General features: G+C 36.6%; 1 protein-coding gene across 1 annotated transcript in view; it reads right to left on the bottom strand.

Moving 5' to 3' along the window:
• Positions 1-8993: 8993 nt before the first annotated feature.
• Positions 8994-16774, bottom strand: part of LOC111398640 (probable disease resistance protein At5g63020) — an 11285-nt gene continuing 3504 nt past the window's right edge. The window contains exon 2 of the mRNA XM_023025634.1: positions 8994-12197. Coding sequence (XP_022881402.1) covers positions 9274-12189 — 2916 coding nt within the window. The 5' untranslated portion in view covers positions 12190-12197 and the 3' untranslated portion in view covers positions 8994-9273. The remainder of the gene's footprint in view (positions 12198-16774) is intronic.

Here is a 16774-nt window from a genome sequence, read left to right as displayed (position 1 = left end):
CCTTGCCAAAACCCACTGATAAATATTTTATCCCTATCTGACACAATACTTTGAGGCATCCCATGTAACTTGTAGATGTTATCCAGGAATAATTTGGCAATGCTAGAGGCTGAGAAGGGGTGGGATAAGGCAAGAAAATGTCCATACTTCGTGAACCTGTCTACTACAACCAAAATCACTGTCTTACCCTTCGAAGGAGGTAGCCCTTCAATGAAGTCCATTGAGATATGACTCCAGGAATACTGTGGCTCAGGAAGAGGCTGTAATAAACCGGGGTAGGAAACATGTTCCCCTTTACATCTTTGGCAAACATCACATTGTAGCACCTCCCTTTTGATATCTTTGATCATACCCGGCCAAAAGAAGTGTTGTTTGACCCTATACACACTAGCTTGGACCCTGAATGGCCTCCACTCTGTGAAGAATGTATGTTTTGTATCAATTTGGCTCTAATCTGTCCACCTGACCCCACATACAGTCTCCCTTTGTGTTTGAGTAGTCCATCCTTATAGGAATAATCAGATGCCTCTCCAGGTTTAATTAGTTGTGCTTCAATCAACTGGTTAGCTATTGCATCTCCTTGATAACTTTCCATCACCTCTTGTACCCAAGTAGGAACAACTTGAGATATGGCAGTAACTTCGACCCCAGGCTCTTCCCTCCTGGATAAAGCATCCGCCACCAAGTTTTCAGCCCCTTTCTTATATTGAATCTCATAACTGAGCCCAAGGAGTTTGGTCAGCCACTTCTGTTGGAGAGGGGTGGTAATCCTCTGCTCTAAATGGTATTTCAACGACTGATGGTCCGTCTTGATTATGAAATGGTGTCCCTCGAGGTAATGCCTCCATTTCCCTACCGCCGTAACCAATGCTAGCAACTCTTTTTCGTAAATGGACATCCCCAACTTTTCTTTGCTAATGCCTTTACTCATATAAGCAATAGGTCTCTTCCCTTGCATCAGGACTGCTCCCATTCTTCCTGCACAAGCATCTGTCTCAATAATGAATGGCTGGTTAAAGTCCGGTAATGCCAGAACAGGGGTATTGCACATTGCTGTTTTCAATGTTTGAAAAGCTGTTTCTGCATCAGCATTCCAATTGAATCCGTCTTTTTTGAGAAGATCTGTTAGAGGTTTAGCCAAAATCCCATACCCTTTAACAAATTTCCTGTAATAGCCTGTCAAGCCAAGGAACCCTCTCAACTGCTTCACTGTGTTGGGTCTAGGCCATTGTCGCATTGCGCTTACCTTCTGTGGATCAGCTGACACTCTTGCAGATGATATTATATGTCCCAAGTATTCTACCTTTAGCTGTCCAAATGAACACTTAGATTCCTTTGCATACAACCTTTGCTCCTTCAGCACGTCCAGTACAATGGATAGGTGTTTGCAATGAGAATTTAGATCGGGGCTGTATACCAGAATATCATCAAAGAACACCAGAACAAACTTCCTCAAGTAGGCCTTGAATATTTCATTCATCAAACCTTGAAATGTGGCTGGGGCATTGGTAAGGCCAAACGGCATCACTTTGAACTTATATAGACCCTGGTGAGTTTTGAAAGCTGTCTTATAGATGTCAGCTTCTGCCATCCTAATCTGATGGTACCCAGCTCGCAAATCGATTTTGGAAAAGTACTTAGAGCCATGAAGTTCATCAATTAATTCGTCAATCAATGGCATGGGATATTTATCCTTGATGGTCAAGTTGTTTAGTTGCCTGTAGTCCACGCAAAATCTCCAAGTGCCGTCTTTCTTTTTCACTAGTATCACAGGTGAGGCAAAAGGGCTATTGTTGGGCTGAATAATCCCTACCTCTAACATCTCTTTTACCATCCTTTCCAGTTCAGTCTTCTGAACATAAGGACATCGGTATGGCCTTATCTTGAAAGGCTGTGTTCCTTCTTTCAAGGAAATTCTGTGATCATTAGACCTGGGAGGGGGCATCCCTTTTGGTTCCATGAATACTTCGGAGTATTGCTTAATAATATTCTGCACTTCAACAGGGATTTGGTTTTCTTCTCCTTCTTTGATTGTTTGAATTTGAGCTATAATCCCATAGGATTGCCTTTGGATCCACTGATTCATTCGCCTTCCTTCTATCATCAGAATTTCCTCATTTATGTTTTCACTCTTCAACTCCACTTCCATTCCTTGGTAAGAGAATCTGATGCTACTTCGCTCGAAGTCAAACACCACTGGATTGAATTGACTTAGCCAGTCTACCCCCAACACCATATCGCTCCCTCCTAGCTTCAACACCCTCAGTTGGAACTGGCATTCCATCCTTTGCATGACCCAAATAAGTGGATTACAAATGGCAGTGCTTTGTAACTTGTCTCCATTGGCCACAGTAACTGTCACAGATTAGGTTGGTTCTGTTTTACACTTCAACTCTTTTACTAACCTTTCATCAATAAAGCTATGGGTACTGCCGCTGTCGATGAGGATTGACACTTTCTTTCTCCTTATGTGGCCGGGATTTTGATGGTTTTTGGTTTCAGGCTGCCAGATAATGCATTAATGGAGATTTCCATGACTTCTTCATCCCCTTCCTTTTCAACTTGCTCAACAGTTTCCTCTTCTTCTTCATTTTTTCTCTCTACTTCATCATCCACCAACATAAAGTTCAGCATTCTGTTCTTGCATATATGTCCAGGGGCATATTTTTCATCACATCTAAAGCATAATCCCAGGCTCATCTTGGTTTGTATATCAGTGGGGGTGATTGTTTTGAATTTCAAGGGGTTAGTTTGGTTCTTTTGGAATTGTTCAGTGACATTGGTGTAAGGAAATTTTTGGTTAGTTTCGGTGGGTTTTTGTGGTAGGTTAGGCCATTTAGAGGAGTAACTGAGTTTGGTTGGATTTTTTGTGTTTTTGTTCAAAGCTGATATAGTGTTTTCCTGTAAGAGAGCTATTTCAAAGGCTTGGGCGATAGAGGTTGGCTTGATGATTTTTACCATGGACCTGATTTCCTCCTTCAATCCACTAGTAAAGATGGATATATAATACGACTCAGGGAGGTGGGGAAGAGATAGCATCACCTGAGATTTAAGGTCCTCAAATTGCTCCTGGTATTCAGCTATTGTACCCCTTTGCCTGATCTTACTAAAAGCTTCTATAACCTCTTCACCGGTAGCTTCTGCAAATCTCCTGCACACTTCCTTAGAGAATAAATCCCAGTGAGCATTGGAATTGCTACTGATGAAGCCATGAAACCACACATCTGCTTTCCCTTTTAAATACATTTCAGCAACACTGACCCTAATTTCATCAGGAATTTGGTGGATTTGGAAGTATTTTCGAGCCTTCCTCAACCATTCTCGAGGCCCTTCACCACTAAAATAAGGGAAATCAATCTTAGGCAACTTAACTCCTCTCATTTCACCACTATTGGTATTACTACCCGATGTGGATCCCAGGCGTGGTGTGAGTAGTCCCTCGCCGTTGTAAATCTGAACTGGCGTATCCATTTTCTGTTTGTCTCTAGATTCCTCCTTTTGCCCCATCATTTGGGCCATCATTGCCACCAACGATTCATGCTTAGAATTCAGTTCCCCTATCATCATCTCCATACGATCTTGCTTGTTACATAGGGCCTTTAATGTTTGGTCAAAGGTCTCCATCTTGTTAGCCATTTCATGGATAGTTTCACCCAGACTTGCAACCTCCTCGTCCAATTTTTTGAGGTGTTCCTCTACTACTTTGGCTCGAGTGTCCATTTCCAGAACTGTTACTGCTCTGATACCACTTGTAATGATTGATTATAACTTCAATCAAAACCAAATAAATCCAACACAATCAGTCCACAATTTACAAATTTCAACAGCAATTCAACACCCAACTGTAATAATATTCAACTAAGATAATATTCCACTAAGATAAGTGAAATATAAATGAAAGAAAAAGAACGAGAAAGAAGAGAGAGTTTCAGATCGAGAGAGAAGGAAGGAAACCAATTATGTCTGTTCAGAATTTCCTTCATTCCTGTCTCTTGTTTAAGTAGTGGGAAAAAAGGCGTATTTACGGTTAACAATTTGAAATATGCTGAAATTGCCAATTTGAAATGTTGAAACTGCCGTCTCTAATATAACACCGAATGGCGTCGTCTCCAGCTTGCAGTTTCTGGTAATTTCGTTGAGACCTCTTCTTCTTCTTTCTCCAGGAGCTTCCTTCCACTAGCTGCTTATGACAGATTACATGTATAGAAGAGGATCAATTAATTTAGACTCTTAATCCCTAATTTTTATTTTTGTTCATGAAATTTCATGGAAATGGGAAGAGGAATTTGTATCATACTGTAGGTCGCCATTCTCTTTTTCCTTTTCTCTGTGTTGCTTTTTCTTGAAAGAATAATAATATCTAGGACAAATGGTCTTACACCACAAGTACAAATGATTATATTTAATAGATATAATTAAATGAATAATTTGATAATGTATTTAAGTGAATGTATCATCTATTGTCACATAAAACTGGACGTTTGATAGAGTTCCCCTTTTTATAGTTGAATGGTCTTTGTTTTGATTGAGAATTTGTTTATTATTTCCTAATTCCAATTATTTTTGCTCTGTATCTGTCTCTCAGTGAATATTTGTAGTTCAATTTGCCATTTTTGTCAATAATTTATATGTTAGCGATAAAATTTTCTGTACTATTTAATTTTATTTTTAGAATATAATGAGATAAATTCTGTTGTGGGTCTTGTTTCTTGTTTTAATTTTACAGATGCAGATTTTCGTGAAAACCTTGACTGGCAAGACTTTTACCCTCGAAGTGGAAAGCTCGATACCATTGACAACGTAAGGATAAGGAGGGTATTCCAACAGACCAACAGAGGCTCATCTTCGTTGGGAAGCAGCTTGAGGATGGCCGTACCTTGACCGACTACGACACCCAAAAAGAGTTTACTCTGCTCTTGGTGCTTAGGTTGAGGAGAGGGATGCAAATTTTTGTCAAGTCTTTGACTGGAATGACTCTCACTTTGAAGCTGGAGAGTTCTGATTCCATTGACAATGTGAAGGCTAAGATTCATTGATCTTTGCTGGGAAATAGTTGGAGGATGGAAAGACCCTGCTGACCACAACATCCAAAAGGAGTCTACCCTCCGTCTTGTCCTCCGTGGTGGTTTCTGAATATTTTGCTGATAGTGGTCCTGCAGGTGGTGATGTGTGGTCCTTGGTGTGGTTTCAACAGTGTCTTGTTGCTCGTCTTGAACAAGGAGAACAAGTATGTCCCTATCCTGTGCAGAAAATTCATACTTTAATATTTGATGTTCTTGTTGCTTGTTGTGCTAGTTATGTTTGTTTTTAAGTATGGAAGTTCATGGGGCTTCCCTCCATTTATGATTATGAAAGATCGTTTATGCACATTCTCAGTCTGGATTAGTATATACATTTTTACGTATTTGTTCGATGAATACTAACAGCATGTAATAACTGATGATTGTTATTTATCATGGATGGATTTGAATCTTATAATATTTCCAAAAGATGATTCTGATTGTGGACTGCTTTTTGTTCTTCTTGTTAAAATGATGATTCTGGGATGATTTAATGGTGGAGAACAGAAGTAAGTGGCAGCAACCATTCTTGAGTGGTTGAAATTCTAGGATGATTTTCTTATTTCCATTGTAATTAACTAATAATGTCAATGGTTTTCTCATGTTCTCTATCAGTAGCCTAAGAAAGTCACTGATTGATGTTGTATTTTACTTGGTTAACAATTGCATAAATTGATTCTTTTCAGTATATAGAGATATAGATTAATTTCATGCTTGTACATTGTTCAGTTAAGTTGCACTTTTTTGAATGTTATGAAGGGAAGCAAGAAGTTGTCCATTGAAACTTACACGTAATATCTACATGCATAAATTGTCAAAATATGATTTGGTTTTACTTTGGTAATGTAACTTAGCCCTACTTACTGCCAATTTAGATGGAAATATAGATGGTTTAAGTGCTGCTATTTTCAAAAAATCATTTTTCGTCAAACTCGTTTTCAATTACTTATTTCATGAAATTTATAAATTTTATCAACTTCTATTTAAATCTACTAAAAATTTGATTTTGAGCAAAATCAGAACGGGGCCAAATGATTGATTTGTTAAAATATAAGGACACATAACTTGTTTAAATGTGCATATCCATGGCTATAATTCAGGGGTGTAGAGAGGTGGGTAAGCTTGGGCTAAAGCCCAGCCCTTCCCCACAAGGCCTAGTAGAAAAAAAGATATTTTCTTTTTATCTTTCGCCAAGTCTTCACCTCCTGAATTAAGCCCTTGTTTGCTCCATTTTATAAAAAATTGAGGGGTTGTTCTCTTCGAGTTTCATTTTTGTAGTTTTGAATTTTGTGTTTTGGTGTCTATTTTGATATTGCTGAAAATGCGTTCTTTTAACCATTTTGGAACCATTTCCGTGTTTTCAATTTTTTCGAGTTTTGTATTGGAAACGGCCAAAACGACAAAAGCATCGTTTCGTGTTTTCTTTACAAATTTTTTTCATTTTCGAAAATTTATTTTCGAAAACGAGAAAGAGAACGCGTTTTCATCGTTTTGAAAAATCGAAAACATAAAATGGCCTGAAAAGGGGAAAAAGAATACACTATTTTATGCGTAAATCAAATTTTATTTTTATTTTTTACCCACATATTTTAGAAAAACACTATTTCAGAACACATTTCGCTCTATTGAAGACTCTCGATCAATAGTTTTAGAACATTTCAGAGCTCTTTATGTTAATTTCCATTTCATATAATTTACTTCATGTCACGGTAGAGCCTCAAAAAGGGGCTCACACATTTTTAAATAAAACTACAATCACAATCTAACGACTTCGTAAATAAAACTAGCATTCCTTATCTACTTCCCGTATTATAACCACCAATGTTTTTCAAAATCAAAAAACTTTACGATGTTCCGCACACATACATTAAAATCCCGACCATCAAACGTTTCCCAAGCCTCTTTTTCCTTGAGTCACCGATCCCTCTTGGAGTCTCTTCCACTCTGCTCAGACACAACCGTTAGGTTCTTCACTGAGTTGGAATTTGACAAATCCTAATCTTTTGATCAGGTAATTCTCCTCCAATCACTTTTTTTAATTGATATAATCTTGAACACCTAATTATATATTGAAGGACATATTCTAGTCTGTAAATTTCTTTTCGTAAGCTTTCAAAGCTTTTGTTTGTTTTGATTTATTTAAATAGATTGATGTGTTTTTGGTTTTCTTGGTTTATGAAATGGACTCACCTAATATAACAAGTTGTGTTTATGAGTTATGTATATAAGGATCTCTATCTCGGGTCCATTGAGATATCACACATATTGATGATTTCTTTCTTTCCCAATTGAAACAGAGGATCTTCAATCATCAGTCTCTCAAATGCGTACATTATTATAATTAGCTAATCATTGTTTCTTTCATGATTTCATCCACCCTTGAGCATTAATATCTAATTTTGCATCTATAGATTATGTGTTCATTAAATTCAATTTCATTTCTTTCATCCAGGTCTGAGCATTTAAATCTTCTTTAACAAATCACACTTTGCTATACACGCTTGTTATATCAGCCAAGTTTCATGTCTGATTTTGACATCCAGACTCCTACTGCTTTTTGTAAGCTATCCTCTTATTCCTTTTGTTTTCTGTAAATATTTTGTCTATTCTGCCTTGTTTTAGTTTTTCTCTTAAGCATGAAATGAGAGTATAAACATTTTATATTGAGTAGGAGGAAGAAAGACTCTCTCTATATGACTATTAAGAGCTTAAGAAGGAAATTCCATCTTGCTTACAATTAAATCTCTTAGACTTTTCATGTAATGTGGAGATCATTTTGCTGAGGCAAATGCTGATAATTTCGGTGCTGGTACAAAAGAATGTGTTCATATTCGCGTACAACAAAGGAATGGTAGGAAAAGCCGAACAACTATGCAAGGATTGAAGAAATGAGTTCAGTTATAATAAATTAGTCAAGGATCTTCAGAAAGAATGCTGCTGCAATGGTACTATTACCCAGGAACCAGAACTAGGCCAAGTGTGTATTGTTTCTTAACATAGATCTATTTCCTTTCCCTCCTTCCAATTGGTTGGGTTTTAGCATATTTAATGTTGAAGTCTGACTCTCTTGTGAAGGTTATTCAAGCTAAAGAATAATTCCACCATTCTTGTTCAGGTGATTACTTTTGGCTGTTAAGTTCATGAGATGTAAGAAAATTGAATAATAAATAGCCATGGAGGAAGATGATTTGAAGCATGTTTTAGTTTTTCTACTTAGTGCTTGCTCTAATAAAATATTAAGTTACTAAAATTATAATGTGATAGAAATGATTGGTGGATACATGTGTAATAGTTGTGAGTCTTACAAAATGTGGGTTAAAATTAAATTTGAATTTGAAAGTGAAATTATAAGTAACTTAAGAAACGACAAATGGATGCTCAGTGCCACTGTGTTCGTAGAGAGAGACTATTTAATTTAGGGGTTTGGAGTTCCAGTGATAATATTTATTGTTTTAATTTGGTTTCTTATCAGGCTGGAATTATGAAGAAGGAACTGATCAAGATTCATGGTTATTGAGCAGTAGCATCAGTTACTGCCCGATTCTTGTTCATTCTCGTGCCAGTCCAGACACGATATGTTAACTCACACTTAAATCTAATGCTAGTTCGAGCAGGATATTTGAACTTAGTCTGTGTGTTGCCTAGTACTACTTCAATGCTGGTTTGATACTGTAAACTTTGTGTTACTGTTTGTTCATAATTCTCCTACAAGCATTGAGTGTTGGTAGTGTCATGTTTATTTGCGTTAACAATTGCGAAATAATGGACATTTTCTGGGAATTGACACTCAAAATTTGCTGCTTCTTTATTTTGTATGTCCATGTCCTATTAGTCTCGAGGTATCTTTCTATCACACTTACAACCTGTGTCACATTTACCATACTAATATAATAAACCATTGGTTACTTGAATCACTAAAGAAACAACAGAAGATAAGGGAAAATGGTAATATGAGGTAGGGAGATTGGAATTACACCTTGTAATTATGTTTCTTCGTCCCTAAGCATCAAAAATGATAAATTCAAATTTCATTCTAAGAATTTTTGTAGCTGCATAGCAACGTGTCTATTTGCCAAAGAAAATTCAAAGAGACGGAATTGAATAATAATAAAAGCATGAAACATATCAAGTTTAGAAGGAAGCAGAGTGGTTCTATCTTCATCTCAGGACTCAAATCAAAGTATTCACCCACATGCAATTGGAAACTAAAGTTCTAAACACGTAAATGAACGAAGGATTGAAGGACGCTGTTGGCATTGGGCTGGTCCCACTCCAATGATTCCCACCATCCTTTATCATTTTCGAATACTTTTATCATTTTGAGAGACGGGGGCGGAGATAGTTGTCCATCATTGTTAAGCTGCAGAAACAGAGGCACCTTCCTTACTTTTGTAATATCGTATAAACAAATTACCTCAATGGAATGACAGATTATTGTCCCCTTGCATATGCTTTTTAATTCTGGCAGATTGCTGAGTTGCAAAAACTCTAACCTTGGCAGGGTGATGTCGGTATTACTTTCTGCACCGAATCCTGCATCACTTTCATCTTCTCCTATTATCTCTTCCATTTTTGCACATGAAGAAACAATCAACCGCTTGAGGTTATGAAGGTTTAGTACCAAACTCGGAGGGAGAAGCTTCTTGATTTTGTCACAACCCCAAATCCTCAAACTTTGAAGGCGAGAAAAAAGGCCATGTGGAAGCGGTGCAACTGTTGGTGTTACATCCCACCGGATGAGACCAATAAAATTCGGCAAGTGCTCAAGGATCAAATTTTGAAGGTAATGGAGTGGCATCAGTTCCTTCTCAAGCGACAATCTCACAATGAACTCTATTCCATCGCCTTTAACAATGCAGTGCTTCAATTCTATAGCATTATTTACTTGTTGGATATTATCAAATAAGCAGCTATCCAGACCACACCGGACAAACTCCACTCTCTCGATATTTCGTGGCAGCGTAATCTCGTCTCTGCCTCTTTCGCCTTTCTTAAGACTGTCTGTTCCAAAAATTATCTGTTTTACCACCAAATCTTTCGTATGATAAACAGGAGTGTCACCTATTCGAATATCAAAGATATTGAGCTGCCCATCACTTGGTAGAGACTTCATAAATATGTTGAAATCATTCACGCTGCCAAATTTGCAGTGAATGTCTTCTAGTTGTTTCAATCCTGCAACTTCTTCTATTGGTATTGTCGTTCTAAAAGGTAGCATTAGATGCTGAAGAAGTGACAGTCTTTGTAAAGTCCCCGTTGGAATTGTTGCTATATATGAGTCAACTGTGTCCAAGCATTTGAGATTGGTTAAACTTTTCATGCCTTCGGGTATTTCCTTAATGGAAGTCAAACGAAGGCCTAGCTCTTTCAGCTCCTTGAGGTTTCCCAATGGTGGTAGAAACGTAAGTAATACACAAAAATTGAGTAATAATGCATTAAGTTCCTTCAAGTCCGATATGGAACTGGGCAAGTACTCAATCGGAGTGTGACTCAAATTGAGAACATGCAGGCCACGCATTTGCAAAAAGAATGAATCTGGAATAAACTTCAGAGGATTGGACATCAAAAGCAAGGTTGAAAGTTTAGGACACTTGGGTGATGTGACTCTCGAAATTTCTTTTATCATGTTCTCCATTAAGGAAACCTTAACCAAATCTTCCTTCCATTCCTGCTCCTCTGGAATTTCCTTTAACTGAAGTCCAGCTTTTACCATGTAGTCATCTTTTGTGATCTTTAAAGCCATGTCTCTTATTAGATCATGCATCTTCACACCCTGCTTTACATAGTTAGATTCTTCACATCTTTCCAATAAGCAAACGCTCTCCAATTTATTCAATATTTTGTGACCTTGGTCAAAGTATGCTTGCCTGCTTCTTCTTGTATCCATCAACCCCTCTGAAATGAAACTTGATATCAACACGTGTCTTTCAATTCTGCGGTCTTCGGGATACAGGGAACAATACAAGAAACAACGCTTTAGTATTGGATCCCTCAATCGATTAAAACTACACAATAATATCGGAAAAACCTCATCTTCCATGACATCTCGTCCCACACACGACTCTATCAGCTCTTCCAGGGCATCCCTCCAGTCATGAATGTCAACCACTTCCCTCAAGCTTCCAGCCATGGTGATAATTGCAAGAGGCAGACTAGCACACTTCTTTACCACTTCTCTTGCTATCTCTTCCACTTTGGGTGGAAGTCGTTTGCCATCACTAAGTTTGTTCATAAATAGCTTCCAATCTTCTTCATCCGAAAGAACTTCCACTTTTACACACTTTTGGCATTTCATTTTGCGACACACCTCTAGTGATCGACTAATTACTATTATCTTAAATCCATGTAGAGTGGGAGAAATTCCAATCCTCTCCAGCAAAAAATGAGTCCAGACGTCGTCCAACATGAGTACAAATCTCTTCTTTCTCTCCAATGCCCCACCCAATTTGGCTGCCCTCTTGTGCTCATCATCTTCATCGAAAGGATCTAGTTTAAGGGCCTTTCGAAAGTCATCCTGCAACTTGTGAATGTTTAAATCTTGCGAGACGGTGAACCAGAATATATTACCGCAGAACGAACTTTCATTCTTGAGCTCATTATAGATACATTGTGCCAGTGTTGTTTTGCCAACTCCTCCCATGCCATAGACACCAATACTTGAGACCTCATTCCCCAATAAATAATTCTTAACCGTCTTCAAATTTTCATTAAATGCTTGGCCTCTCCATTCTACAGTTACAAATTTCTCCTCTATTGTCTCACTAACATCTAGTACAACCCCCTCAAAGAATATGCCTTGATCAAGAAGTTCTGTCACTTCCTCAATCATTGCATTAGCCCGCTTCGCCAATTTCACACGCGAAATACAACTCTTTTGGTTCACTTCCACTTCCAAGCTTTCGAATTCTTTTTGCTTTGATACTACTTCGCTCAACCAATATTTGACCACATTTTTTCGCCTTTTCCCTGGATGATGTTCTTCCTCTCTTAGCCTTGCAACCATATCAGCTTTGTGACAACTAAGTTGTTCAACCTTCCTCTTAAGATTTTGCATTTTCTTGTCAAGGTAGTAATAATCACTCACCAAATTCACCACATTCACCAAAGCATTTGCTAGCATGTCACCCATGGTATTGCCTATAGATAAGACGCCCAAAGGAAATCACAAAAACCCAACCTCTGTAAAAGAACAAAAAAGGAAGAAGATAAAATTTTAGCATTTAAATCTTGACTCTAGGTAAGGATGACAATAAGCACATCAAAATCTTTGTATAATAACATAAGGAAAGGATGATGCAAGAAAAATAAATTGTACGGAAATTCAAAATTAATGATTACTTATTCTAAAAGACATGGTGCTTTTTACCTCTCGAAGTCAAAACTAACATTGGAGTTTTAACTGAAAGAAGCTGATGAGCCACAAGAGAAGAAACCAATTTGTCTTGTGTTCCTGGATGGGTATGAGTGGACTTCAACAATAAGCCTTCATTTTTTAATGCCGATATAAGTTCCAATTGGCTTATAATATTAATAAATATATCCTTTTCAATGATTGAAGCAAATTGAAGTTAATTAAATAATTGACATTTTAAGTAAAATTATAGTTATCTCTAATAGACTATTTTGATGGTAAGCTTCTATTCGGTAGAGATTAAAATCAAATCTTTGGTAGATTTGGATAGAAGTTGATGAAATGTGTAATTGAAAAATTATGAACTCCATAAAATATGTGATTTAAATTAATTGTATAAATCAATGGTATAAATCAACAATTACCCTGTGTTATTTATGCCTGCTTCTATAAATAATAAATCTGATAGAAAATCAGAGAGCTATCTTCCTATGTATTGTCAAACCTAAATTGAAATGTAAATTTATTTCACTGGTGGAGCAGGTTGACCCTGAGTTTGATCTTAATAAGATGAAACTTAAAAATTGATACAACAATTAATTAAAAAAATATGAACTATTTATCGTATAATTGTCATTCCTGCATGTTGATCATCTCATCATGAATATAGTCTTTCATCTAATTTAATTTATACTGATTGATTATACACAGAAAAATGAAGGCAAAATACAAACTCGGCCAAGACGATGTGGAAGAATAATGCCACCATAAGCATAAATTAGCTAGAAGATTGATATTATGGGTGAAACTCCAACTATAGAAAAGAATTATAAGAGCATCTCCAATCGTGATATAAAATAGATTTAAATTGTAATTTAGATCTCTAAACTGGACGAAAATCTCTTCAATGGCGAGATGTTAAGGAAATGTAAATTGCATTTTTCAACAGGAAAAAAAAATCCAATTATGTATACACTTGTGAATCCTATGAAATTTTCCACACACTCCATACAATCCTATTCTAGATAATTTGATTGACAACGTGGATTGGATTATAATAATTCGATATATTATTTTCACTCGAAAAAATTTTATTGTTAGAGTTACGGCTACGTCAACTTTTTTCCTTGGTTATTTGGTAAATTACCTTTTCTACGTGAAATTAATCATATTTAATGTTTATTTTTCTAATTCTTTCCAGGAATTTTTTGTATATCTGTTGTAAACCTCGTCAAAGAAACATTTGTACAAGTATATGGAAGTGAAATACCTGACTGTTCATATATTATTACTTCCACTTAATTAGCAGTCAATTTCTGAAAATTCTTTTTTTTTTTTTCTAAAAACTTATTTTCTACTATATAATATAATATATAAAACTCAAGAAGATAATATTACAGCATTTAGATATTGACTCTAGGAAAGGATGACAATAAGCATATCAAAATCTTTGTATAATAACTGTTAGGTATTTTAGTGATGCTCAAACAACCCCCTAGGCAATGATGAAAAATCGAGACCTATTCGTTTCATAGGCTTTAAGCCCGGGAAATATGTATTAAAGATCCACACCACAATTGTAGTAACCCAATTAAGTTGGGTATTTAGAGGAAATCGGCCCATTAGGGCTAGGTGCTCAATACCTAATTAAAAGATGGACTTGGTAGTTAGAGATATACACTATCCCTAACTTTTGGTAACCTACCTTATTCAAATTGATACCCATCTTTGAAGATTTTATTGGAATATCTAGGAAATTCGTTTTTCTACTTGACCTACATATAATTGACCTCTAAACCTATGTAAACATACCAACAACCCTAGAAAATAGTCCCTGTACTTTGTGCCTTGAAACTATTTTTCTTTGCCTTTGTGTGCTCTAATACTTGGTGTATATCTTGGACTCCGAAAATCTATTGTTGGTGTTACCTTTGTGGTGTTGGATCGAAGTTTCTGAGCCTAAGAAAAGGGGGAATTATTACTTCTTTGTTCTTGCATCTATTTCTTCACTTTCTTGATTGTTTTGATTGATTCTTGTTTATTAATTGAGTTTATCACTTACTTGTTGATTTGTTCACTTGTAGGAGACATTTAATACTCACAAATTGGTATCAGAGCGGTGGAATCGAAGAAAACAGATCAGAAACGCAATCTGCCCAGATTTTTTCAAAAAAAATCTGAACCTGTAAATTCGATTTCTGGACAAACCAAAAGTCGTTTGGAGAAACAGAGACCGGATTTAGGACGTGCAGGCGGAGGAGATTCAGGACCATCGGCGCGTCGGTCAACGCCGACGGCGCGTGGGCAAACCGGAGGCGGCGCGTGAGGGCCATGTGCTCCGATTCCGGGGAAGGTCCCTTCTGAAAGAATCTTTATTTTGTTATTTCTAACACTCCTGTGCTGTTAGTTTTCGATTTCAGGTACTGCAGAAAAAGTTGGACGATTTTGCCCTTGGTGGATTGCCGGTCGAAACTTCTGAATATTTACTGAATTACTTTAGGCCAAGATTGCGGCCCTAAAGCAGTAAATTCACATCTGTCCAATTTACGGACCTCAGAAGTGGTCCGCTCTGGTAAATTGGCTGAAACCTTCACATTATCACACTAGCAGATCATCGTGTTGGGTGATCACATAGGTTTGGGGGTTGCCATTGCTTGGTAACCATTGTTTGTTGCTAGAACATAGGATTACCTGTTTAATTTCTAAGTGAAATTATTTGTTTATCGTTTTTAGCTTAATTTGTTGAACGTTGTTGTGTTATCTTATATCATTTTAGAATTGTACCCGAGCCGCCTATTCTAGTTTCTTCCCTTGACCTGAGAACTTGATTCTCACGGACTCTTGGGGTTCTAGAATAGAGTATTACTGTGAAACCATAGGAATCTTGTTACTTTGTGTAATCTGTGTGACTTGTGACCTTTACAAGTTTGAATTTGCGTTCTGTGCATTTTTGGGTAAGATATCGACACATCACTTTGAATTGGGTATCTTTAATGGTAAAGGAGATTTTTCTATTTGGCAACAAAAAATGAAAGGTATTCTTGTTCAACAAAAAGTTTCAAAAGCTATTGATGATTCTTTTTTTGAAACCTTGACTGCTGAAGAAAAAGAAAACTTGGATGAATTGGCATACACTTCTATTATTTTACACTTGTCTGATGCAGTTTTAAGAAAAGTTGGTAAGTTAAAAACTACCAAAGAACTTTGGGAAAACTTGGAGGAACTTTATGTGTCAAGGTCCACTCCAAACAAACTTTTTCTACTCGAAAGCTTTTTTAGTTTCAAAATTGATTCTTCAAAAGACCTTGATGACAATTTGGATGTTTTCAATAAACTTGTGCAAGACATCACTAACTGTGGTGAAAAAGTATCTGAAGAATATAAGGCTATCATTTTGTTGAATGTTATTCCTGACACTTATAGATATGTTAAAAATGCTATTAAGTAAGGGAGAGATACTTTAACACCTGAAATTGTCATAGACTCGTTAAGAAGTAAAGATATGGAAATGCGAGCCGAGAGAGTCGAGAGAAAAAGTGGTGAGGTCCATATGATGAGAGGTAGGTCTCAGTCTAGGACTCGTGATGACCAAAGAGGATATGCATCTGGTGGTAAAAAGAAAAATAGGACTCTATCTAGGCCAAAAGGTAAACCTAAAGGTAGGAAATGTTATGGGTGCGGTAAAACTGGACATTTCATTAAAGATTGTTATGTTGAGAAAAACAAACAAAATGAAAAGGTTGTTGATGAGGCCAATGTTGTTACTTCTTCTGATAAATGCTGTGAAGTATATGTGTTATTGAACTCTGAACCTACTGAAGTAAATCTGACTATGAAATCACACGTGCATGAATGGATACTTGATTTTGGTGCATCATTCCATGTTTCATCACATAAAGCTTGGTTTGAAAATTTGCAAGAGTCTAAAAGTCGTCATGCTATTTTATGCAATAATGATGCATATAAAATTGTTGGAATTTGTGATATCACGTTAAAATTTGACACTGGCTATGTGCTTAAATTATATGGAGTCAGATATATTCCTGAAATGGCTAGAAATCTTATTTCGGTAGGAGCATTAGAAACCGATGGTTTTTCTGGTAAAATTGGAAACAGTATGTTGAAAATGATTAAGGGTTCACTTGTCACATGTAAAGGTATTAAAAGAAACGGTATTTATGTGACCAATGCTGAAATTGTTAAAGATTCTATTTCCTCTATAAATTTGACCAACACTGATGATACACACAAGTGGCACAATAGATTAGCTCACATAAGTATTAAAGGACTTAAACTGCTAAATGATAAAGGTGTATTAGGAAAAGACTGTGTGCCTAATATGCCTTTCTGTGACCACTGTGTG

Source organism: Olea europaea, chromosome 8 (genome assembly GCF_002742605.1).
Source record: "Olea europaea var. sylvestris chromosome 8, O_europaea_v1, whole genome shotgun sequence".
Classification (NCBI taxonomy): Eukaryota; Viridiplantae; Streptophyta; class Magnoliopsida; order Lamiales; family Oleaceae; genus Olea; species Olea europaea.
Note: the sequence above shows the minus strand (reverse complement) of the source record. Positions and strands in the feature narration are given on the sequence as shown.